The sequence below is a fragment of the Agelaius phoeniceus genome, chromosome 32 (genome assembly GCF_051311805.1).
Source record: "Agelaius phoeniceus isolate bAgePho1 chromosome 32, bAgePho1.hap1, whole genome shotgun sequence".
NCBI lineage: Eukaryota > Metazoa > Chordata > Aves > Passeriformes > Icteridae > Agelaius > Agelaius phoeniceus.
Genome location: NC_135296.1, coordinates 978,194 through 1,004,153, shown reverse-complemented (window position 1 = coordinate 1,004,153; position 25,960 = coordinate 978,194). Strand labels below are relative to the sequence as shown.

The 25,960-nt window shown below is 49.7% G+C and overlaps 2 protein-coding genes across 15 annotated transcripts in view; both read left to right on the top strand.

Annotated features, from left to right (window-relative positions):
- WIZ (WIZ zinc finger) overlaps window positions 1-3,080 on the top strand; it is a 56,919-nt gene extending 53,839 nt beyond the window's left edge. The window contains exon 14 of the mRNA XM_077192318.1: window positions 1,773-3,080. Within this exon, the coding sequence (XP_077048433.1) occupies window positions 1,773-1,926 (154 nt within the window). The 3' untranslated portion in view covers window positions 1,927-3,080. The remainder of the gene's footprint in view (window positions 1-1,772) is intronic.
- Window positions 3,081-4,359: 1,279 nt separating this feature from the next.
- The window catches only part of AKAP8L (A-kinase anchoring protein 8 like), a 33,713-nt gene continuing 12,112 nt past the window's right edge, over window positions 4,360-25,960 (top strand). For 4 of the 14 annotated variants that reach the window (XM_077192324.1, XM_077192320.1, XM_077192322.1 and 1 more), the window contains exons 1-9: window positions 4,360-4,473; window positions 7,156-7,188; window positions 8,624-8,804; window positions 11,415-12,021; window positions 15,084-15,342; window positions 19,076-19,122; window positions 19,947-19,983; window positions 22,517-22,634; window positions 24,200-24,321. In XM_077192324.1, the coding sequence (XP_077048439.1) occupies window positions 4,464-4,473; window positions 7,156-7,188; window positions 8,624-8,804; window positions 11,415-12,021; window positions 15,084-15,342; window positions 19,076-19,122; window positions 19,947-19,983; window positions 22,517-22,634; window positions 24,200-24,321 (1,414 nt within the window). In that variant the 5' untranslated portion in view covers window positions 4,360-4,463. Of the gene's footprint in view, window positions 4,474-7,155; window positions 7,189-8,623; window positions 8,805-10,090; window positions 10,203-10,275; window positions 10,308-11,414; window positions 12,022-15,083; window positions 15,343-19,075; window positions 19,123-19,946; window positions 19,984-22,516; window positions 22,635-24,199; window positions 24,342-25,824; window positions 25,845-25,960 lie in introns of those variants that run through there. The other 10 variants (XM_077192327.1, XM_077192319.1, XM_077192330.1 and 7 more) reach the window with 10 other exon arrangements.

Here is a 25,960-nt window from a genome sequence, read left to right as displayed (position 1 = left end):
GGTGCTTCCCATCCCAATTCCTTCCCCAGACCTCGCTGGTCAAGTTCATGGGCAACATCCACACCCTCAAGTGCAGGTGGGCTTGGGCCTTTCCCCATTCCCAGCCTTTTTTTGGGGCGTTTCTCCTGATTTTCCGCGCTTTTCCATCCCCATTTTCCCGCTCTGCCATCCCTGGTTTCGCCTCTTTTCCCACCTTTTTGTGCTCTCCCATCCCTGGTTTCGGCTCTTTTCCCACCATTTCCTGCTCTCCCATCCATGGTTTTTGGTTTTTCTCCTGCATTTCCCCCCTTTTTGTGCTCTTTCCTCCCCTTTTTTGGCTCTTTTCCCATCATTTCCTGCTCTCCCATCTGTGTTTTTTGGCTCTTTTCCCCTTTTATCCTGCATTTCCCCCCTTTTTGTTCTCTTCCCTCCCTTTTTTTGGTTCTTTTCCCCTCTTTTCCTGCTCTCCCATCCCAGTTTTTGGTGCTTCCCACCCCAATTCCTTCCCCAGACCTCACTGGTCAAGTTCATGGGCAACATCTACACCCTCAAGTGCAGGTGGGTTGGGGGATTTTCCCATTTCCAGCCTTTTTTTGGGGCGTTTCTCCTGATTTTCTGCGCTTTTCCATCCCCATTTTCGCCTCTTTTCCCACTCCCCGCTTCCTGGTTTTGGCTCTTTTCCCACCATTTCCTGCTCTCCCATCCATGGTTTTTGGTTCTTTTCCTGCATTTCCTCCCTTTTTGTGCTCTTCCCTCCCTGGTTTTGGCTCTTTTCCCCTTTTTTCCTGCATTTCCCCCCTTTTCCCGCTCTTCCATCCCTTTTTTTGGCTCTTTTCCCCTCTTTTCCTGCTCTTCCATCCCTTTTTTTGGTTCTTTTCCCCTTTTTTCCTGCATCTCCCCCCTTTTTGTGCTCTTCCCTCCCCTTTTTTGGCTCTTTTCCCACCATTTCCTGCTCTCCCATCTGTGTTTTTTTGGTTTTTTTCCTGCATTTCCCCCCTTTCTGTGCTCTTCCCTCCCTGGTTTTGCCTCTTCTCCCCCTTTTCCCACTCCCCCATCCCAGTTTTTGGTGCTTCCCACCCCAATTCCTTCCCCAGACCTCGCTGGGGAATTTTCCTCCCCAAAACTTGGAGGAATTCCTGCCAAAAACCCGGGAATTCCTCCATGAATCCCCCCCAAACCCCAGGAATTCCCCCTAAAACCCTGGAATTCCTCCAGGAATTCCCCCCAAACCCCTGTAATTTTCCTCCGTTATTTCTGTTTTTCCCCCAAACCCCACAATTTCCCCCATTATTTTTCTGTTTCCCCCCCAAACCCCACAATTCCCCCGTTATTTCTGTTTTCCCCCAAACCCCAGAATTCCCCCATTATTTCTGTTTTCCCCCCCAAACCCCAGAATTTGCCCCATTATTTTTGTGTTTCCTCCAGGAATTCCCCCCAAAACCTGGGAATTCCCCCCAAACCCAGGAATTCTTCCGTGAATTCCTCCCAAAACCCAGGAATTCCTCCAGGAATCCCCCGCAAACCCCAGGAATTCCTGCCCAAACCCCAGAAATTCCTCTGGGAATTCCCCCCAAAACCCAGGAATTTCTCCAGGAATTCCTCCATGAATTCCTCCCCAAAACCCCGGGAATTCCTGCCCAAACCCCGTGAATTCCTCCAGGAATTCCTCCCCAAAACCCAGGAATTCTCCCCAAAACCGGGGAATTTCTTTGGGAATTCCTCCCCAAACCCCAGGAATTCCCCCCAAAACCTGGGGCTGGGATTTTTATTTTTCTGTTTTTCCCCCATTTCAGGTTCTGCGAGGTGCAGTTCCAGGGCCCTCTGTCCATCCAGGAGGAGTGGGTGCGGCACCTCCAGCGCCACATCCTGGACATGAATTTTTCCAAGGCGGATCCGCTCCGGAGCGAGGCCCCCCCGGAACCCCCGGCCCTGCCCGAAGCTCCCTGAAAAAAACAAAAAAAAAATTTATATTTTTTGGGGCTTTTTTTGGGCTTTTTTTGGGTTTTTTTTGAGGTTTTTTGGGGTTTTTTGGGATTTTTTTTCCCCCAAAATCCTGGGAATTAAACCAAAAAAAAAACCCCAAAAAAACCCCACAGACACACAAAAAAAAATTCAAAATAAAAATCCCACCCACCAATAATAAAAGAACCCAAACCCCCCCAAAATTCCAGTGGGGTCTCCTAGAGAGGGGAGGGGAGGGGGTTCTGCCCCCAGTTTTTGGGGGGATTTTTGGGGTTTTTGGGATTTTTCGGGCTGGCACAGCCGCAAGCACTACACGGAGCATTCCCACTGCTGGGAATTTCCTTGGGAATGTTGGGAATTCCCTTGGGAATGTTGGGAATTCCTCCCTCCCTTCCCGGGAAATGAACAAAAAAATAAAAAATTAAAAACAAATTTCCCCCCTTTTTTAATCCCAAAGAACCGGGCAGGGAATTCCCAGAATTCCCAGAATTCCCAGAATTCCCAGAATGGATTCCCGGGAAGGGGGAAACGCTGTGGATTTTGTACATTTGGACCCTTGGCTGAGTTGTAAATTCCTGATTTTTTTATTTTGGGTTTTTTTTCCCCATTTTTTTGTTTTTATTTTTAGTGGCCCTGTAGGTGTCGGAATTCCCTCAGTTCCGGGGTTGCATGGTCCCAAAATTCCCAATTTTTTTTTTTTCCCCAAGGAAATCCCGTGGGATTTTTTCCCCATTTTCCCATGGGATTTCCCCAAAATTCCGGGGAGGATTCGGCTCCGTTTTTTCCCCAAAAATTCCCTTTTTTTTTGTTTTTTCCTTGATTTTATTCCCCTTTTTTTCCCCTCCCTCATCCCGACTTTTTTAAACTCTAGATTTGTGTAGAAAGCGAAGGAAAAAAGGAAAAAATTCCGTTTTTATTTGGGAATCCCGAAACGTCCGGATTTCGGAAGGAATTTTAATGGACAATTTTCAATGTTTTGGTGTTTTATTTTTCCTGTTTTTGTGGTTTTTTATTTTTTGGTTTTTATTTTTTCTTTTTTTTTGTTTTTTTTAATTTTATTTCCACGTTTTTCGGGACGTTTCGGGCGTTTCCTGTACCCGGGGCTGGGGGATGATGGATTAAAAACTCTGGAGATGAAATCCCGGGAAAAACAACGGAGTCTCTGCATGCCTGGAGGGGCATCGGGGGAAATCCGGGGAATTTGGGGAAATTCCGGGGAATTTGGGGAAAATCTGGGGAGATTTGGGGAAAATCCGGGGAAATTTGGGGAAAATCCGGGAAATTTGGGGAAAATCCGGGGGAATTTCGGGGAATTCTGGGGAAATTCCAGAGAAATTTGGGGAAAATTCCAGGGAAATTTGGGGAAAATCTGGGGAAATTTGGGGAAATCCAGGGGGATTTAGGGGAAGTCCAGGGAAATTTCAGAGAGATTTGGGGGAACTCCAGGGAAATTTGGGGAAATTCTGGGAAATTTAGGGGAAGTCCAGGGAAATTCCAGAGAAATTTGGGGAAATTTCAGGGAGATTTCGGGAAATCCTGGGAAATTTTGGGGAATTCTGGGGAAATTCCAGGGAAATCTGGGGAAATTTAAGGGAAATCCAGGGGGAATTTGAGGAAATAAAGGGAAAATTTGGGGGAATTCCAGGGAAATTTGGGTGAATTCCAGGGAAATTTTGGAAAATCCAGGGAGATTTGGGGAAAATCCAGGGAAATCTGGGGGAGAATCCAAGGAAATTTGGGGAAATTCCAGAGGGATTTGGGGGCATTCCAGGGAAATCCAGGGAAATCTGGGGTGGATCCAGGGAGGATCGAAGGAGGGGAGGGGTCAGGGATGGGTTTGGGTCCCGAGATTTGGGATCTGGGTTTGGAGATTTGGGATTGGGGTCGGGATTTGGGGACATTGGGGACATTGCAAAGGGGATATGGGGACAGGGATGGGGATTTGGGGACAGGGGTTTGGGGTCGTTATTGGGGGATTTGGGGCCGTTTTTTGGGGTTTGGGACAGGGGTTTGGGGTAGTTTTTGGGCATTTGGGGTCGTTTTTTTGAGATTTGGGATTTGGGGACCCCGCGCCGTCCCCGCGTCCCGCACGTGACGAACACGTGACACGCGCCGCACGTGACAAGCACGTGACCCCAGGTGACACCGCACCGCCGCCAGCGGCCACGTGAGGGCGCCACAGGGGGCGTGGCCTCAGCGGAGGCAGCCAATAGAAGCCGGCGCTGCAGCGAGGGGGCGTGGCTAAGGGCGCTCCTGTCACGCGATAGGCCGTAAGCCGGCACAGCTGGCCAATGGGGGAGCAGAGCGGGGGAAGCCACGCCTCTTCATGGAGCAGACTTTCACTTTAACCAATCGCATCGCGGGAGACGCGATGAACGACAGCGGTCAGCTGCCAATGGGAGGCGAGGCCCTCGCGGGCCAATCAGCGCGGGGGAGGCGGAGCGGCGCGGCCAATCAGCGCCAGGGGGCGGGGCCGGCGCGGCGCCGTTACCGCCCGGGAAAGGGGAGGAGGCGCCGCCATCATGAGCTACGGTGAGGGGAGGGGGCGGCACCGGGACGGGAGGGACCGCGGGCACCGGGACCGGGAGGGGCCGGAGGGGTCCGTCAGGGGCGGCGGGAACCGTGACGGGCCGCTGGGGTCGGTGAGGAGCGGGAACCGAGAGGGGCGGCGGCGTCCGTGACAGGCAGAGGGATCCGTGAGGGGCGGCTGGGGTCGGTGAGGGGCGGGAACCGTGAGGGACGGCGGGTTCCGTCAGGGACGGCGGGATCCTTAGGGGCCCGCTGGGGTCAGTGAGGAGCCGGAGCTGTGAGGAGCGGGGAGATCCGTGACGGGCGGATTCGTGAGGGGCTCGCCGGGGGTCAGTGAGGAGCGGGAACCGTGGGGGGTGACGGGTCTGTGAGGGGCGGCGGGATCCGTGAGGGACTCGCTGGGGTCGGTGAGGAGCAGGGGGATCCGTGACAGGCGGAGGGATCCGTCAGGGGCTCGCTGAGGTCGGTGAGGGACAGCGGATCCGTGAGGGGCGGTGAGGTCTGTCAGGGGCTCGCTGTGGTCCGTGAGGGGCGGTGGAACCGTGAGGGGACGCTGGGGTCGGTGAGAAACAGGAGCCGTGGGGAAGCGGCGGGGTCTGTGAGGGGCGGCTGGAAACGTGAGGAAGCGGCGGGGTCTGTGAAGGGCGGTGGAACCGTGAGGAACCGGCGGGGTTTGTGAGGGGCGGCGGGAGCCGTGAGGAGACGCTGCGGTCGGTGAGAAGCAGGAACCGTGAGGGGCGGCGGGGTCCGTGAGGGGCCGCTGGGGTCGGTGAGGGGCGGTGGAACCGTGAGGAACCGGCGGGGTTTGTGAGGGGCGGCTGGAACCGTGAGGAACCGGCGGGGTCCGTGAGGGGCGGTGGGAACCGTGAGGAACCGGCGGGGTTTGTGAGGGGCGGCGGGAGCCGTGAGGGGAAAGCCGAGAGAGCGGGACCAGAGGGGGGGGCGGTGCCTGAGGGACCGGGGAGACACCGGGACTGGGGGGGTTCGTGAGGGACCGGGAGTGACCGTGAGGGACCCGGGGGGACACCGGGACTGGGGGTGACCGTGAGGGACCGGAGGTGTCCCTGAGGGCACCGGGGAGACACCGGGATATGGAGGGGAGCCCTGAGGGACCGAGGGGTGACCGTGAGGGACCGGAGGTGTTCCTGAGGGCACCGGGGGGACACCGGGACTGGGGGTGACCGTGAGGGACCCGGGGGTGACGCCGGGACATGGAGGGGGAGCCCTGAGGGACCGGGGGTGACCGTGAGGGACCGGGGGTGTCCCTGAGGGCACCGGGGGGACACCGGGACATGGAAGGGGGCCTGAGGGACCCGGGGGTTCCGGGACATTGTGGGGGACACCGGGACCGGAGATGTCCCTGAGGGACCGGGGGTGTCCGGGAGAGCCCAAATTCCTCGGAGTTCGATCCCAAACCCGGGATTTGATTTGATCCATTTGGGTCTCCCGGTCCCGCTTTGAGCACCGGCAATTCCCAAATTCCCGGGAATTTGCTCCCAAACCCGGGATTTGCTCCCAGCCCGGTCCCGTTCACCGCTCCCGGGAGTTCCCGGTTCCATCCCGGCCCGGGTTTATTCTCACCCGACCCCTCCCGAGCCGTTTTAATCCCATTTTTTCTCGTTTTTATCCCAATTTTTCCCGGTTTTATCCCATTTTCCCCCGTTTTAATCCCATTTTTTCCCGTTTTTATCCCATTTCCCCCCGTTTTTCCGTGAATCCCGGCCCGTTCCCTCACCTGGCCCCGCCTGATTCCCGCAATATTCCCGGACAATTCCCACCCGCAGGCGGGGAAGGAGCTCCCAAACCCCTTAATTGGGCTGTTGTGCTAATGAGGAGCCGCTAATTAGGGCTGAAATGACCCTGGGGAATGAGGGCAGCCGGGAACAGCAGGAACGTGATCCAGCTCCCGGTTTTTTCCCCTTTTTTTTTTATTCTTTCCCACTTTTCCCTGCTTTTTCCCATTTTTCTGATTCTTTCTCCATTTTTCCCAATTTTTCCTCATTTTTTCCCAAATTTTCCCCATTTTCCCAATTTTTTTCCCATTTTTCTTCCATTTTTCCTCATTCTGTCCCATTTTTTTCTGTTTACCCCTGGTTTTCTCTGTATTGTCCCATTTTCCTCCAATTTTTCCCATTTTCTCCTCACTTTTTTCTCTTCTTCCCCTTTCTTCCCCATTTTTCCAATTTTCCCCCATTTCCCCCCCATTTTCCCCCATTTCCCCCCCATTTTTCCCAATTTTTCCCATTTTCTCCCCACTCCCTTTTTCCCCTTTTTCCCCTTTTTCCCCTTTTTCCCCTTCTTCCTCCTTCTTCCCCATTTTCCCCCATTTCCCCCCATTTTCCCCATTTTTTCCCATTTCCCCCTCCATTCTTTCCCAATTTCCCCCATTTTCCCCCCATTTCTCCCCATTTTCCCCCCATTCTTTCCCATTTTTTCCCATTTTCCCACTTTCCCTTTGTTTTTTCCCCAATTTCCCAGCAGGAATTTCCCTTTCCTGACCATCCCCAAACCCCCAGGGCAGGGAATCCCTCCTGGCTTGGATGGAAATTCAGAATTTGGGGCTCCTGGGGCCGATTCCCAGCGGATTTGGGGGGAATTTTGAGTGGAATTTGGGGGATTTTGGGGGGATTTTGGGGTGAATTTGGGGGATTTTGGGAGCCTGACTGGGGTTTTGTTGTTTTTTAGGGTACGGAGATTGGAACTCGGGCTCGAGCAGAGGCGAGTGTGGGAATTTCCTGCCCCTGGATCCATCCCCAGATCCCCTGGGAATCCTTTCCCAAAATTTCAGTTCCAAATTCCCGCCAGACCCAACCAAAAATCAGCGGCTTTGGAACGGGGGAGCTCGGAATTGGGGAATTCTGGAGTCCCAAAATCCCTGGGAACGGCCCCAAATTCCGTGGGAATGGCCCCAAATTCCATGGGAATGATTGGGAATGGCCCCAAATTCCATGGGAATGATCCCAAATTCCATGGGAATAATTGGGAATGGCCCCAAATTCCATGGGAATAATGGGGAATGATCCCAAATTCCATGGGAATGACCCCAAAATCCATGGGAATAATTGGGAATGACCCCAAATTCCATGGGAATTAACTGGGAATGGCCCCAAATTCCATGGGAATAATGGGGAATGATCCCAAATTCCATGGGAACGTTCCCAAATTTCGTGGCTATTATCCCAGTTCCCATGGGAACAATCCCAAATTCCATGGGAATGATCCCAAATACCACGGGAATAATTGGGAACGGCCCCAAATTCCATGGGAATGATCTGAAATTCCCAGTAAATCCCGAATTCCCAGTAAATCCTGGTGAATCCTGAATCCCCAGTAAATCTTGAATTCCTGTTAATTCCCATTCAATCCCAGTAAATCCCGCTGTATCCTGAATCCCCGTTAAATCCCAAATTCCCGTTAATTCCCAATAATTCCCATTAAATCCCCGTGCATCCCAAATTTCTGTTAATTCCCATTAATTCCCATTCAATCCCGGTAATTCCGAGTCAATCCCATTCAATCCCATTCAATCCCAGTAAATCCCATTAATTCCCATTAAATCCCATTCAATCCCAAATTCCTGCTAATTCCCATTAATTCCCATTCATTCCCATTCAATCCCATTCAATCCCATTAAATCCCATTAATCCCCATTCAATCCCAGTAAATCCCATTAAATCCCATTCAATCCCGTTAATTTCCATTAATTCCCGTTCAACCATTCAATCCCATTCAATCCTGTTAATTCCCATTAATTCCCATTCATTCCCATTCAACCCCATTCAATCCCATTCAATCCCATTCAATCCCATTCACTCCCAGTAATTCCCATTGATTCCCATTCAATCCCAGTCAATCCCATTAATTCCCATTCATTCCCATTCAATCCCATTCAATCCCAGTCAATCCCGTTAATTCCCATTCATTCCCATTCAATCTCATGAATTCCTGTTAATTCCCATTAATTCCCATTCAATCCCAGTCAATCCCGTTCAACTCCGTTAATTCCCATTAATTCCCATTCAATCCCGTTAATTCCCATTCAATCCCATTCAATCCCATTCACTCCCAGTAATTCCCATTGATTCCCATTCAATCCCATTAAATCCCAAATTCCCATTCAATCCCAACAATCCCATTAATCCCTTTTTCCCAGGATTCGAGGGCTATGCCTACGCCTACGCCTACGGCCCCGAGGGCTCCGGGGGCTTCGGCTTCGGGGCCGGGAATTCCTGGGAATTGGGGAACCCCGAGGCCGACGGGGCCCCCGAGGGCGGGGACGGCGCCGGGAAACAGCGGCAGGAGGCGGGAACCAGCGGGGGCGCGGCCCCTGACAGGTGGGAATGTGGGAATATGGGATTGGGAATATGGGATTGGGAATGGGGGAGCCGGGAAACAGCGGGGGCACGGCCCCTGACAGGTGGGAATGTGGGATTGGGAATATGGGAATATGGGAATATGGGAATGGGGGAGCCGGGAACCAGCGGGGGCGCGGCCCCTGACAGGTGGGAATGTGGGAATGTGGGATTGGGAATATGGGAATATGGGATTGTGGGAATGGGGGAGCCGGGAACCAGCGGGGGCGCGGCCCCTGACAGGTGGGAATGTGGGAATATGGGAATGTGGGAATATGGGAATATGGGATTGTGGGAATGGGGGAACCGGGAACCAGCGGGGGCGCTGCCCCTGACAGGTGGGAATGTGGGAATGTGGGATTGGGATTGTGGGATTGTGGGAATATGGGATTATGGGAGCCAGGAAACAGCGGCAGGAGGCGGGAACCAGCGGGGGCACGGCCCCTGACAGGTGGGAATGTGGGAATATGGGATTGGGAATATGGGAATGTGGGATTGGGGGAATGGGGGAGCCGGGAACCAGCGGGGGCGCGGCCCCTGACAGGTGGGATTGGGAATATGGGATTGGGAATATGGGAATATGGGATTGGGGGAATGGGGGAACCAGGAAACAGCGGCAGGAGCCGGGAACCAGCGGGGGCGCAGCCCCTGACAGGTGGGATATTGGGATTATGGGATTGGGAATATGGGATTGTGGGAATATGGGATTATGGGAGCCAGGAAACAGCGGCAGGAGGCGGGAACCAGCGGGGGCGCGGCCCCTGACAGGTGGGAATGTGGGAATATGGGATTGGGATTATGGGAATATGGGATTATGGGAATATGGGATTGTGGGAATGGGGGAGCCGGGAACCAGCGGGGGCGCGGCCCCTGACAGGTGGGAATGTGGGAATATGGGATTGGGAATATGGGAATATGGGATTATGGGAGCCAGGAAACAGCGGCAGGAGGCGGGAACCGGCGGGGGCACGGCCCCTGACAGGTGGGAATGTGGGAATATGGGATTGGGAATATGGGATTGGGGGAGCCGGGAACCAGCGGGGGCGCGGCCCCTGACAGGTGGGAATGTGGGAATATGGGATTGGGAATATGGGAATATGGGAATGGGGGAATGGGGGAACCGGGAAACAGCGGCAGGAGGCGGGAACCAGCGGGGGCGCGGCCCCTGACAGGTGGGAATGTGGGATTGGGAATGTGGGAATATGGGAATATGGGAATGGGGGAACCAGGAAACAGCGGCAGGAGGCGGGAACCAGTGGGGGCACGGCCCCTGACAGGTGGGATTGGGATTATGGGATTGGGATTGTGGGATTGTGGGAATGGGGGAGCCGGGAAACAGCGGCAGGAGCCGGGAACCAGCGGGGGCGCGGCCCCTGACAGGTGGGAATGTGGGATTGGGAATATGGGATTAGGGGAATATGGGAATGGGGGAGCCGGGAAACAGCGGCAGGAGCTGGGAACCAGCGGGGGCGCGGCCCCTGACAGGTGGGAATGTGGGAATATGGGAATATGGGAGTGTGGGAATGGGGGAGCCGGAAACAGCGGCAGGAGGCGGGAACCAGCGGGGGCACGGCCCCTGACAGGTGGGATTGTGGGAATGTGGGAATATGGGAATATGGGAATGTGGGAATATGGGAATATGGGAATGGGGGAGCCGGGAACCAGCGGCAGGAGGCGGGAACCAGCGGGGGCACGGCCCCTGACAGGTGGGAATGTGGGAATATGGGATTGGGAATATGGGATTGTGGGAATGGATATAGGGATTGGGAATGGGGGAGCCGGGAACCAGCGGGGGCGCGGCCCCCGACAGGTGGGAATGTGGGAATGTGGGATTATGGGATTGGGAATATGGGATTGTGGGAATGGGGGAGCCAGGAAACAGCGGCAGGAGGCGGGAACCAGCGGGGGCACGGCCCCTGACAGGTGGGATTGGGAATATGGGAATGTGGGAATGGGGGAGCCGGGAACCAGCGGGGCCCACCCCGAGCAAGAGGGGGTGCAAGGACGGGGATACGGGGCTGCCCCTGAGAGGTGAGATTGGGATTGTGGGATTGGGATTGGGGGGGATTGGGAATGGGGAATTGGGAATATGGAATTGGGAATGGGGGAACCGGGATCCACCCTGAGGCCGAGGGAATGCAGGGACGGGGCTGCCCCTGACAGGTGGGAATGGGATTGGGAATGGGGGATTGGGATTGGGAATATGGGATTGGGATTGGGGGATTTGGAATGGGATTGGGAATATGGGATTGGATATATGGGATTGGGAATGGGGGATTTGGGATCCACCCTGAGAGCGAGGGGATGCAGGGACGGGGCTGCCCCTGACAGGTGGGAATGGGATTGGGATTGGGGATGGGGGATTTGGAATGGGATTGGGAATGTGGGATTGGGATTGGGAATGTGGGATTGGATATATGGGATTGGGATTGGGGAACTGGAATCCACCCCGAGCAAGAGGGGGTGAGGGGACGGGAATACGGGGCTGCCCCTGACAGGTGGGATTGGGAATGGGATTGGAAATATGGGATTGGGAATTGGTACCAGAATTCCCAGTTTCCCCCCCTCAGAATTCCCAAATTTCCCTGTCAGGTACGATCCCTACGAATCCTACGGCGACTCCCGCGTGAGCGACCACCGGGATCTGTACCGGGCATCCTTCGACTACCCCGGGGATTATCCCAATGATTATCCCAATGACTACCCCGATTATCCTAATGATTATCCTAATGATTACCCTAATGATTATCCCAATGATTACCCTGATTATCCTAATGATTACCCCAATGATTACCCTAATGATTATCCCGATTATCCCAACGATTATCCCAATGATTATCCCGATTATCCCAACGATTATCCCAACGATTTTCCCAACGGCTCCGAGCCCGACTCCTCCTCCTCCTCCCTTGATTTCTACGGGCGCCGCCCCCAGCCCCGCCCCCGGCCCCGCCCCCGGCAATTCCCGCCCAAATTCCGGGACCCTTTGGGCCCCCGGGGCTGCTGGGGGGGCGGGGCCCGGGGGGCGTTCCCGGGGTTCCCCCACGCCCGGGGCCCCCCCCGGCGCCTCCTCCTGGCCCCGGCCCCGGCCCCGCCCCCTGCCCCGCCCCCTGCCCCGCCCCCTGCCCCGCCCAGCGCCGCCCGCGGCCTCAAGAGGAGCAGGAGGGGCTGGAAGCTCTGGGACGCTGCCGAGGCCACGGTGAGTCCGGGGGTTTTCCAGAAATTTCTGGGGTTTTCCAGGATTTTCCATGGGTTTCCAGAAGTTTCTGGGGTTTCCAGGAGTTTTCGTGGTTTTTACGTGATTTTTCCATGATTTTTTCCGTGGTTTTTCTGTGTTTTTTCCATGGTTTTCCATCAGTGTTCATGGTTTTTATGTGGTTCTTTTATAATTCTTTCATGGTTTTCCCATGGTTTTCTAGGAGTTTTCGTGGTTTTTACGTGATTTTTCCATGATTTTCCCATGGTTTTCCATGGTTTTCCATGAGTTTTCATGGGTTTTATGTGATTTTTTTAATATGGTTTTTCTATGGTTTTTCCGTGGTTTTTCTGTGGTTTTTCATGGTTTTTCTGTGGTTTTCCCATGGTTTTCCATGAGTTTTCATGGTTTTTATGTGATTTTTTAAATATGGTTTATATGCGATTTTTCTGTGGTTTTTATGTGATTTTTCCGTGGTTTTTCATGGTTTTTCTGTGGTTTTTTCTGTGTCTTTTCCATGATTTTCCCATGGTTTTCCATGAGTTTTCATGGGTTTTATGTGATTTTTTTCATGGTTTTTATGTGATTTTTTTCCATGGTTTTTATGCGATTTTTCTGTGGTTTTTATGTGATTTTTCTGTGGTTTTTCATGGTTTTTCTGTGGTGTTTCCATGATTTTCCATGGTTTTCCAGCAGTTTTCATGGTTTTTATGTGATTTTTCCATGATTTTCCCATGGTTTTCCATGGTTTTTCATGAGTTTTCATGGGTTTTATGTGATTTTTTAAATGTGGTTTTTATGTGATTTTTCCGTGGTTTTTCTGTGGTTTTTCCATGATTTTCCCATGATTTTCCATGATAATTCCATGGTTTGCTGTGGTTTTCCATCAGTGTTCATGGTTTTTCCAAGGTTTTTCCATAATTCTTTTGTGGTTTTCCCATAGTTTTCCATGAGAATTCCATGGTTTTCCAGGAGTTTTCATGGTTTTTCTGTTTCCCCCCAATTTCCCCCATTCCCCCCCAATTTCCTCCTCATTTATTCCCCCATTTTCCCCATTTATTCCCCCTTTTCACCCCAATTTCCCCCCTTTTTTCCCCATTTATTCCCCAATTTCCCCCCAATTTCCCCCATTTATTCCCCCATTTATTCCCCATTTTCCCCATTTTTCCCCATTTATTCCCCAATTTTCCCCAATTTCCCCTCATTTATTCCCCAATTTCCCCCCATTTTCCCCCATTTATTCCCCCATTTTTCCCCCAATTTCCCCCTCAATTCACCCCCAATTTCTCCCCCAATTCCCCCCCATTTATTCCCCAATTTCCCCCCCCTTTTTTCCCCATTTATTCCCCAATTTCCCCCCATTTTCCCCCATTTATTCCCCCATTTTTCCCCAATTTCCCCCTCAATTCACCCCCAATTTCTCCCCCAATTTCCCCCCATTTATTCCCCAATTTCCCCCCCATTTTTCCCCATTTATTCCCCAATTCCCCCCAATTTCCCCCCATTCATTCCCCATTTTTCCCCATTCATTCCCCCATTTATTCCCCATTTTCACCCCAATTTTTCCCCCATTTATTCCCCATTTCCCCCCATTTTTCCCCAGTTTCCCCCCATTTTTCCCCATTTATTCCCCCCATTTCCCCCCTCTTTTCCCCCCAATTCCCCCCCATTTATTCCCCAATTTCCCCCCATTTTCACCCCCATTTTCCCCCATTTTTTCCCCAATTTCTCCCCCAATTTCCCCCAATTTTCCCCCATTTTTCTCCCAATTTCCCCCCCATTCATTCCCCAATTTCTCCCCCCATTTCCCCCCCATTTATTCCCCATTCATTCCCCCATTTATTCCCCCATTTCCCCCCATTTATTTCCCTATTTATTCCCCCATTTCCCCCCCAATTTCCCCTCATTTAATCCCCCATTTATTCCCCAATTTCCCCCCATTTATTCACCCAATTTCTCCCCCATTTTCCTCCAATTCTCCCCCATTTTCTCCCAATTTCCCCCCATTTATTCCCCAAATTTCCCCCAATTTCCCTCCCATTTATTCCCCAATTTCCCTCAAACTTATCCCCCATTTATTCCCCAATTTCCCCCCATTTATTCCCCCATTTATTCCCCCATTTTTTCCCCATTCTCCCCCATTTATTCCCCCATTTTTTCCCCAATTTCCCCCTCAATTCACCCCCAATTTCCCCCCATTTATTCCCCAATTTTCCCCCATTTTTCCCCATTTATTCCCCAATTTCCCCCCATTTCCCCCCATTTATTCCCCAATTCCCCCCCATTTGTTCCCCAATTTCCCCCTATTTCCCCCCATTCATTCCTCCATTTTTCCCAATTTCCCCCCTTTTCCCCCCATTTATTCCCCCATTTATTCCCCAATTTCCCCCATTTATTTCCCTATTTATTCCCCAATTTCCCCCCATTTTTTCCCCATTCATTCCCCCATTTATTCCCCAATTTTCCCCCCATTTATTCCCCCATTCCCCCCCCTTTTCCCCCCAATTTCCCCAATTTATTCCCCCATTTATTCCCCATTTTCACCCCCATTTTTCCCCATTTATTCCCCAATTTTCCCCAATTTCCCCTCATTTATTCCCCAATTTCCCCCCATTCTCCCCCATTTATTCCCCCATTTTTTCCCCAATTTCCCCCTCAATTCACCCCCAATTTCTCCCCCAATTTCCCCCCATTTATTCCCCAATTTCCCCCCCATTTTTCCCCATTTATTCCCCAATTCCCCCCAATTTCCCCCCATTCATTCCCCATTTTTTCCCCATTCCCCCATTTATTCCCCATTTTCACCCCAATTTTTCCCCCATTTATTCCCCATTTCCCCCCATTTTTCCCCAATTTCCCCCCATTTTTCCCCATTTATTCCCTAATTCCCCCCCCTTTTCCCCCCAATTCCCCCCCATTTTTTCCCCAATTTTCCCCAATTTCCCCCCATTTTTTCCCCATTCATTCCCCCATTTATTCCCCATTTTTCCCCATTTTTTCCCCATTTTTTCCCCATTTATTCCCCATTTTTCCCCATTTTCACCCCATTATTTTCTCTCCCCCAGCCCCAGCGCAAGCGGCCCCGCCGTGACTCCGTGGGGCGGCGGCGCCCGCAGCCGAGCGGCTCCGAGGAGAGAGCGGGACAGACGGACGGGGCGGGACCCACGGACGGGGCGGGACCGACGGACGGGGCGGGACCCACGGACGGGGCGGGACCGACGGACGGGGCGGGACCCACGGACGGGGCGGGACCGACGGAGGAGTCAGGACAGACGGACGGGGCGGGGCCCACGGACGGGTCCGACAACTCCAGCTCTGACAATGGTGAGGGGGGAAAGGGGAAATTCCAGTTCAGAATCCTGGGAATGATCCCAAATTTCTGATTTAGGGGGAGGAATTCTGGAATTCCAGTAAAAAAATCCCAGGATTTACCCCAAATTCTGGATTTAGGGGGGAAATTCCAGTTCAAAGTCCCAGGATTGATCCCAAAATTCCTGATTTAGGGGAAGAATTCCAGTTCAAAATCCTGGGATTGGCCTCAAATTCCAGAGCTTATGGGGAGGAATTCCAGCTAGAAATCCTGGGATTGATCCCAAAATTCCAGAGTTTATGGGGAGGAATTCTGGAATTCCAGTTCGAAATCCCTGGGATTGATCCCAAATTCCCAATTTAGGGAGAGGAATTCCAGTTCGAAATCCCTGGGATTGATCCCAAATTTCCCAATTTATGGGGAGGAATTCCAGTTCGAAATCCTGGGATTGATCCCAAAATTCCAAAGGTTATGGGGAGGAATTTTGGAATTCCAGCTCTGACAACGGTGAGGGGGGAAAGGGGAAATTCCAGTTCAGAATCCTGGGATTGGCCCCAAAATTCCTGATTTAGGGGGAGGAATTCTGGAATTCCAGCTAAAAACCCCGGGAATGGCCCCAAATTCTGGATTTAGGGAGAGGAATTCCAGTTCAAAATCCTGGGATTGATCCCAAAATTCCAGAGTTTATGGGGAGGAATCCTGGAATTCCAGTTCGAAATCCCTGGGATTGATCCCAAATTCCCAATTTATGGGGAAGAATTCCAGCTAAAAATCCTGGGTTTGATCCCAAAATTCTTGATTTAAGTAGAAGAATTCCAGTTCAAAACCCTGGGATTGATCCCAAATTCCCGATTTCGGGAGAGGAATTCTGGAATTCCAGTGAAAAATCCCAGGAATGGCCTCAAATTCTGGATTTAGGGAGAGGAATTCCAGTTCAAAATCCCTGGGATTGATCCCAAATTCCCAATTTAGGGGGAGGAATTCCAGTTAGAATTCGTGGGATTGATCCCAAAATTCCTGATTTAGGGGAAGAATTCCAGTTCAAAATCCTGGGATTGATCCAAAATTTCCCGATTTATGGGGAGGAATTCCAGTTAGAAATCCTGGGATTGATCCCAAAATTCCCGATTTAGGGGGAGGAATTTTGGAATTCCAGCTCTGACAATGGTCAGGGGGGGAGAGGGAAAATTCCAGGTCAGAATCCTGGGATTGGCCCCAAATTCCTGATTTATGGGGAAGAATTCCAGATAGAAATCCCAGGATTTACCCCAAAATTCCTGATTTAGGGAGAGGAATTCCAGTTAGAAATCCTGGGATTGGCCCCAAAATCCCAATTTATGGGGAGGAATTCCAGCTAAAAATCCCAGGATTTACCCCAAATTCTGGATTTAGGGGGAGGAATTCCAGTTAGAAATCCTGGGACTGATCCCAAAATTCCAGAGTTTATGGGGAGGAATTCTGGAATTCCAGTTCGAAATCTCTGGGATTGATCCCAAATTCCTGATTTAGGGAGAGGAATCCTGGAATTCCAGCTCTGACAACGGTCAGGGGGGAAAGGGGAAATTCCAGTTCAGAATCCTGGGATTGGCCCCAAAATTCCAATTTATGGGGAGGAATCCTGAAATTCCAGTAAAAAAATCCCAGGAATGGCCTCAAATTCCAGAGCTTATGGGGAGGAATTCCAGCTAAAAATCCCTGGGATTGATCCAAAATTTCCCGATTTATGGGGAGGAATTCCAGTTAGAAATCCTGGGATTGATCCCAAAATTCCAAAGGTTATGGGGAGGAATTCTGGGATTCCAGCTCTGACAGCGGTGAGGGGGGGAGAGGGGAAATTCCAGTTCAGAATCCTGGGATTGGCCCCAAAATTCCTGATTTATGGGGAAGAATTCCAGCTAAAAATCCCAGGATTGGCCCCAAATTCTGGATTAAGGGAGAGGAATTCAGGGATTCCAGCTCTGACAACGGTCAGGGGGGAAAGGGGAAATTCCAGTTCAGAATCCTGGGAATGATCCCAAAATTCCCAATTTATGGGGAGGAATTCCAGGTAAAAATCCTGGGATTGACTCCAAATTCTGAATTTAGGGAGAGGAATTCCAGTTCAAAATCCTGGGATTGATCCCAAATTTCCCAATTTATGGGGAGGAATTCCAGTTAGAAATCCTGGGATTGATCCCAAAATTCCAAAGGTTATGGGGAGGAATTTTGGAATTCCAGCTCTGACAATGGTCAGGGGGGGAGAGGGGAAATTCCAGTTCAGAATCCTGGGATTGGCCCCAAAATCCCAATTTAGGGGAAGGAATTCCAGCTAAAAATCCCAGGATTTACCCCAAATTCTGAATTTAGGAGGAAGAATTCCAGTTCAAAATCCTGGGATTTCCCCCAACCTGGGGTTTCCCCCAAAATTCCCGATTTAGGGAGAGGAATTCTGGAATTCCAGTTCAAAATCCCAGGATTGATCCCAAATTCCCGATTTAGGGAGAGGAATTCCAGTGAAAAATCCCAGGATTGGCCCCAAATTCCCAATTTTTGGGATGAATTCCAGAATTCCAGTTCAAAATCCTGGGATTGATCCCAAAATTCCTGATTTAGGGGAGAAATTCTGGAATTCCAGTTAAAAAATCCCGGGATTGGCCCCAAATTCCCAATTTTGGGATAAATTTTGGATTTCCAACTCAAGAAAATCTTGGGATTGATCCCAAATTCCCAATTTTTGGGATGAATTTTGGAATTCCAGTTAAAAATATCCTGGGTTTGATCCCAAAATTTCTAATTTAGGGGGAGAAATTCTGGAATTCCAGCTAAAAATCCCAGGATTGGTCCCAAATTCACAATTTAGGGAGAAGACTTCCAGTTAAAAATCCTGGGATTGATCCCAAAATTCCCAATTTAGGGGGAGGAATCCTGAAATTCCAGCTAAAAATCCTGGGTTTGATCTCAAAATTCCCGATTTAGGGGGAGGAATTCTGGAATTCCAGCTAAAACATCCCAGAAATGGCCCCAAAATCCCAATTTATGGGGAGGAATTCCAGCTAAAAATCCCAGGATTTACCCCAAATTCTGGATTAAGGGGGAGGAATTCCAGCTAGAAATCCTGGGATTGATCCCAAAATTCCCAATTTAGGGAGAGGAATTCTGGAATTCCAGTTCAAAATCCCTGGGATTGATCCCAAATTTCCCAATTTAGGGGGAAGAATTCCAGTTCAAAATCCTGGGATTGATCCCAAATTTCCCAATTTAGGGGGAGGAATTCCAGTTAGAATTCGTGGGATTGGCCCCAAAATCCCAATTTATGGGGAGGAATTCCAGCTAAAAATCCCAGGATTTACCCCAAATTCTGAATTTAGGAGGAAGAATTCCAGTTCAAAATCCTGGGATTTCCCCCAACCTGGGATTTCCCCAAAAATTCCCGATTTAGGGAGAGGAATTCTGGAATTCCAGCTAAAAATCCCAGAATTGGCCCCAAATTCCCAATTTATGGGTTGGAATCCCAGAATTCCAGTTCAAAATCCTGGGATTGGCCCCAAATTCCCAATTTTTGGGATCAGTTTTTGATTTCCAGCTCAGCAAATCCTGGGATTGGCCCCAAATTCCCAATTTTTGGGATGAATTCTGGAATTCCAGCCCAGCAAATCCCGGGATTGATCCCGAATTCCCAATTTTTGGGATCAATTCTGGAATTCCATCTCATCAAATCCTGGGATTGATCCCAAATTCCCAATTTTTGGGATTTTTGTTCTTTTCCAGAGGAAGGCACGGAGGGGGAATCCGGAGAGAAGGACGAGTCCAGAGGGGTGAGAAAATCCCGGAATTCTGGGAATTTCCCAAAGATTTGGGGAATTTCCAAAGGAATTCGGGTGGGGAGGGAAAATTCCGGGATTTCACAGAGGGAAATTTGGGAATTTTGGGATTTCAGGAAGGGAAATTTGGGATTTCAGGAAGGGAAGTTTGGGATTTTTGGGGTCTCAGGGAGGGAAATTTTGGGATTTTTGGGATTTCAGGGAGGGAAAATCTGGGAATTTTTGGGATTTCAGGACGGGAAATTTGGGATTTGGGGATTTTTGGGATCTGGGAAAGGGAAATTTGGGATTTTTGGGATTTTAGAAAGGGAAATTCTGGGAATTTTGGGATTTCAGGGAGGGAAATTTGGGATTATTGGGGTCTGGGAAAGGGAAATTTGGGATTTTTGGGCTCTCAGGGAGGGAAATTTGGGGATCTGGGAAAGGGAAATTCTGGGAATTTGGCATTTCAGGAAGGGAAATTTTGGGATTTTTGGGATTTCAGGAAAGGAAATTCTGGGAATTTTAGGGATTTCAGGGAGGGAAATTTCTGGAATTTTGGGATTTTAGAAAGGGAAATTCTGGGAATTTGGGATTTCAGGATGGGAAATTTTGGGAATTTTGGGGTCTCAGGGAGGGAAATTTGGAATTTTTGGTATTTCAGGGAGGGAAATTTGGGGAATTTTGGGATTTCAGGGAGGGAAATTTGGAATTTTTGGGATCTGGGAAAGGGAAATTTGGGATTTTTGGGATTTCAGGGAGGGAAATTCTGGGATTTTGGGAATCTGGGAAAGGGAAATTTCTGGGATTTTAGAATTCCCGAATTTTTGGTTTTTCAGGAAGGGGAGGATGAAGAGGGAAGAGATTCTGAGAAAGGTGAGTTGGGAATTCCAGGAAAATTCCAGGGGAAATTCCAGAGAAATTCCAGGGGAAATTCCAGGGAAATTCCAGGAATTCCTGGGGGCTTTTCCAGGGCTTTGGAGTGGAGGGAAAAGGGAAAATCCAGGGAAATTTGGGAATTTTGTTAATTCAGGGATCATGGGGGGGAATCCAGGGAATTGCAGAAATTTGGGATCAGGGCAGGATTTGGGGCTGGATTTCCTGGGATTTTGAATTTCCTTGGGAATTTTGGATTGAATTTCCTGGGATTTTGGGCTGATTTCTTTGGAATTTGGGTTGGATTTCCTGGAATTTTTGGGCTGATTCCCTGGCATTTTGGGTTGAATTTCCTGGGAATTTGAATTTTCTTGGAATTTGGGCTGATTTCTTGGGATTTTGGGGCTGATTTCCTTGGATTTTGGGTTGGATTCCCTGGAATTTTGAGCTGCTTCCCTTGGGTTGGATTTCCTTGAAATTTGAGTTTGGATTTCTTGGGATTTTGGGTTGGATTTCCTTGGATTTTGGGCTGATTTCCTCGGATTTTCTGGGATTTTGGGCTGATTTTCTGGAATTTTGAGTTGGATTCCCTGGAATATTGAAATTGCTGGGAGTTTGGGTTAGATTTTCTGGGATTTGGGTTGATTTCCTTGGATTTTGAATTACCTTGGATTCAGGGCTGGATTCCCAGGGATTTTCCCAGGGATTTTCCCAGGGATTTTCCCAGAATTCCCAAATTCCCATTGTTTGCAGGCACCCTGGGAACTGCAGAGCAGAATTCCCACATTCCCTGGGATTTTGGGCTGATTTCCTTGGATTCCCTGGGATTTTGGGTTGGATTCCCTGGGGTTTTGGGCCTGGATTCCCAGGGATATTCCCAGAATTCCCAGAATTCCCAAATTCCCGTTGTTTCCAGGCACCCTGGGCCATTCCGAGCAGAATTCCCGGGTTTCCTGGGATTTTCAGTTGGATTCCCAGGGATATTCCCAAATTCCCGTTGTTTCCAGGCACCCTGGGCCATTCCGAGCAGAATTCCCGGGTTTCCTGGGATTTTTGGGGCTGATTTCATTGGATTTCCAGTTGGATTTTCCCAGAATTCCCAGAATTCCCATTGTTTCCAGGCACCCTGGGCCGTTCCGAGCAGAATTCCCGGGTTTCCTGGGATTTTGGGTTGGATTTCCAGGGATTTTCCCAGTGATATTCCCAGAATTCCTGTTGTTTCCAGGCACCCTGGGCCATGCCGAGCAGAATTCCCGGATTTCCTGGGATTTTGGGCTGATTTCATTGGATTTTGGGTTGGATTCCCAGGGATATTCCCAGTGATATTCCCAGAATTCCCAGAATTCCCGTTGTTTCCAGGCACCCTGGGCCATTCCGAGCAGAATTCCCGGATTTCCTGGGATATTCCCAGTTGGATTCCCATGGATTTTCCCAGTGATATTCCCAAATTCCCGTTATTCCAGGCACCCCGGGCCATTCCGAGCAGAATTCCCGGATTTCCCAGTGATATTCCCAGTGATATTCCCAGAATTCCCGTTGTTTCCAGGCACCCTGGGCCATTCCGAGCAGAATTCCCGGATTTCCCAGTGATATTCCCAGTGATATTCCCAGAATTCCCGTTATTCCAGGCACCCCGGGCCATTCCGAGCAGAATTCCCGGATTTCCTGGGGGATTTTGGGGCTGATTTCCAGTTGGATTTTCTGGGATATTCCCAGAATTCCCGTTGTTTCCAGGCACCCCGGGCCATTCCGAGCAGAATTCCCGGATTTCCTGGGATATTCCCAGTTGGATTTTCCCAGTGATATTCCCAGAATTCCCAGAATTCCCATTGTTTCCAGGCATCCCGGGCCATTCCGAGCAGAATTCCCGGATTTCCTGGGATTTTGGCCCTGGATTCCCATGGATTTTCCCAGTGATATTCCCAGTGATATTCCCAGAATTCCCGTTGTTCCAGGCACCCCGGGCCATTCCGAGCAGAATTCCCGGATTCCCATGGATATTCCCATGGATATTCCCAGAATTCCCATTGTTTCCAGGCACCCCGGGCCATTCCGAGCAGAATTCCCGGATTTCCCAGTGATATTCCCAGTGATATTCCCAGAATTCCCGTTGTTCCAGGCACCCCGGGCCATTCCGAGCAGAATTCCCGGATTCCCATGGATATTCCCATGGATATTCCCATGGATATTCCCATGGATATTCCCAGGGATATTCCCATGGATATTCCCATGGATATTCCCAGAATTCCCGTTATTCCAGGCACCCCGGGCCATTCCGAGCAGAATTCCCGGATTTCCTGGGATTTTGGGCTGGATTTTCTGGGATTTTGGGTTGGATTCCCAGGGATATTCCCATGGATATTCCCAGTGATATTCCCAGAATTCCCATTGTTTCCAGGCACCCCGGGCCATTCCGAGCAGAATTCCCGGATTTCCTGGGATTTTGGGCTGGATTTTCTGGGATTTTGGGTTGGATTCCCATGGATATTCCCAGTGATATTCCCAGAATTCCCAGAATTCCCATTGTTTCCAGGCGCCCCGGGCCATTCCGAGCAGAATTCCCGGATTTCCCAGCCGGGCCGGGGGCTCCAGGCCGGGAGGAGGCCCCAGGAGCGGCCGAGGAAGCGGCACCGGGACCGAATGGTCGAGAGGTGGGGACGCCTGGAATTCTCCCTTTTTTAGGGAATTTCCCCCTTTTTAGGGAATTTCCACCCCTTTTTAGGAATTTCCACCCCTTTTTAGGAATTCTTTTCCTTTTTAGGGAATTTCCCCCATTTTTTAGGATTTTTTTTCATTTTATTTTAGGGATTTCCCCCCATTTTTTAGGGAATATTTCTGCTTTTAAAGGGATTTTTTTTCATCTTTTTAATGGATTCTTTTCCCTGTTTCCCATTCCCATTTTCCACCTGTTCCCCATTCCCATTTCCCCCCATTTTTTCCTCCCATTTTTCCTCATTTTTCCCCTTTCCCCCTTTTTTTTACCATTTTCCCCATTTTTCCCCATTCCCATTTGTCTCTCCCAATTTCCCCCCATATTTTCTCCATTTTTCCCCAATTTTCCCCATTATTCCCCCAATTTACCCCCATAATTTCCCCCATTTTTCCCCATTATTTCCCCATTTTTCCCCATAATTTTCCCCCATTTTTCCCCCATTATTCCCCCATTATTCCCATTATTATTCCCATTATTTACCCCATTTTTCCCATTATTATTCCCATTATTATTCCCATCATTTCCCCATCATTCCCCCATATTTTCCCCATAATTTCCCCATAATTTCCCCATAATTCCCATTATTATTCCCATGATTATTCCCATGATTATTCCCATGATTATTCCCATGATTATTCCCATTATTATCCCCATTATTATTCCCATTATTATCCCCATTATTATTCCCATTATTATCATCCCCATTATTATTCCCATTATTATTCCCATTATTATCCCCATTATTATCCCCATTATTATTCCCATTATTATTCCCATTATTATTCCCATTATTTTTCCCATTATTTTTCCCATTATTATCCCCATTATTATCCCCATTATTCCCATTATTATTCCCATTATTTTTCCCATTATTATTCCCATTATTATCCCCATTATTATCCCCATTATTAATTATCCCCATTATTATCCCCATTATTATCCCCATTATTATCCCCATTATTATCCCCATTATTAATTATCCCCATTATTAACTATCCCCATTATTAATTATCCCATTATTAATTATCCCCATTATTGATTATCCCCATTATTGATTATCCCCATTATTAATTATCCCCATTATTAATTATCCCCATTATTGATTATCCCCATTATTATTATCCCCATTATTAATTATCCCCATTAATAACTATCCCATTATTAATTATCCCCATTATTATCCCCATTATTAACTATCCCCATTATTAATTATCCCCATTATTAATTATCCCCATTATTGATTATCCCCATTATTATTATCCCCATTATTAATTTTCCCCATTATTAATTATCCCATTATTAACTATCCCCATTATTAACTATCCCCATTATTAATTATCCCCATTATTATTATCCCCATTATTAACTATCCCCATTATTAACTATCCCCATTATTAATTACCCCCATTATTAATTATCCCATTATTAACTATCCCCATTATTAATTACCCCCATTATTAATTATCCCCATTATTAATTATTCCCATATTTTCCCCATTCCAGGATCCAGTTCGTTTGCTCTCTCTGTAAATTCCGGACGTTTTTTGAGGATCAGATCCGGCAGCACCTGCACAGCAAATTCCACCGGGAGCTGCTGCAGTTCCTGGGCTGCAAACTGCCCCAGGACACGGCCAAATTCCTGCAGGTGCCTTCAGCCTCATCATCATCATCATCCTCATCATCCTCATCCTCATCATCCTCATCCTCATCCTCATCCTCTCCTCTTCCCATTTCCCACCAAACTGCCCCAGGACACGGCCAGGTTCCTGCAGGTGCCTTCGGCCTCATCATCCTCATCATCCTCATCCTCTGCTCTTCCTCATCCTCATCATCCTCATCATCCTCATCCTCATCCTCATCATCCTCATCATCCTCAGCCTCATCCTCATCCTCATCCTCCTCCTCCTCTCCTTTTCCCATTTCCACTTCCTGGGCTGCAAACTGCCCCAGGACACGGCCAAATTCCTGCAGGTGCCTTCGGCCTCATCATCCTCATCATCATCATCCTCATCATCCTCATCCTCATCCTCATCATCCTCCTCCTCTTCCCTTTTCCCATTGCCAGTTCTGCCCCAAACTGCCCCAGGCCACGGCCCGGTTCCTGCAGGTGCCTTCGGCCTCATCATCATCATCATCTTCATCCTCATCATCCTCATCCTCATCCTCATCCTCATCATCCTCAGCCTCATCCTCATCCTCCTCCTCCTCATCCTCATCCTCTCCTTTTCCCATTCCCACTTCCTGGGCTGCAAACTGCCCCAGGACACGGCCAAATTCCTGCAGGTGCCTTCAGCCTCATCATCATCATCATCATCATCATCCTCTGCTCTTCCTCATCCTCATCATCCTCATCCTCATCCTCATCCTCCTCCCCTTTTCCCATTCCCACTTCCTGGGCTGCAAACTGCCCCAGGACACGGCCAAATTCCTGCAGGTGCCTTCGGCCTCATCATCATCATCATCATCCTCATCCTCCTCTTCCTCATACTCCTCATCCTCATCCTCATCCTCATCCTCCTCCCCTTTTCCCATTGCCAGTTCTGCCCCAAACTGCCCCAGGCCACGGCCCGGTTCCTGCAGGTGCCTTCAGCCTCATCATCATCATCCTCATCATCATCCTCATCATCATCCTCATCCTCCTCATCCTCATCCTCCTCCTCTTCCCATTTCCCACCAAACTGCCCCAGGACACGGCCCGGTTCCTGCAGGTGCCTTCAGCCTCATCATCATCATCATCCTCAGCCTCCTCATCCTCATCCTCCTCATCCTCATCCTCCTCCCCTTTTCCCATTCCCACTTCCTGGGCTGCAAACTGCCCCAGGCAACGGCCAGGTTCCTGCAGGTGCCTTCAGCCTCATCATCCTCATCCTCATCATCCTCCTCATCCTCATCATCATCCTCATCCTCATCCTCCTCTTCCTCATCCTCCTCATCATCCTCATCCTCATCCTCATCCTCATCCTCATCCTCCTCCCCTTTTCCCATTGCCAGTTCTGCCCCAAACTGCCCCAGGACACGGCCTGGTTCCTGCAGGTGCCTTCAGCCTCATCATCATCATCCTCATCCTCATCCTCATCCTCCTCATCCTCATCCTCTCCTCTTCCCATTTCCCACCAAACTGCCCCAGGCCACGGCCCGGTTCCTGCAGGTGCCTTCAGCCTCATCATCATCATCATCCTCATCCTGCTCTTCCTCATCCTCATCATCCTCATCATCCTCATCCTCATCCTCCTCTTCCTCCCCTTTTCCCATTTCCAGTTCTGC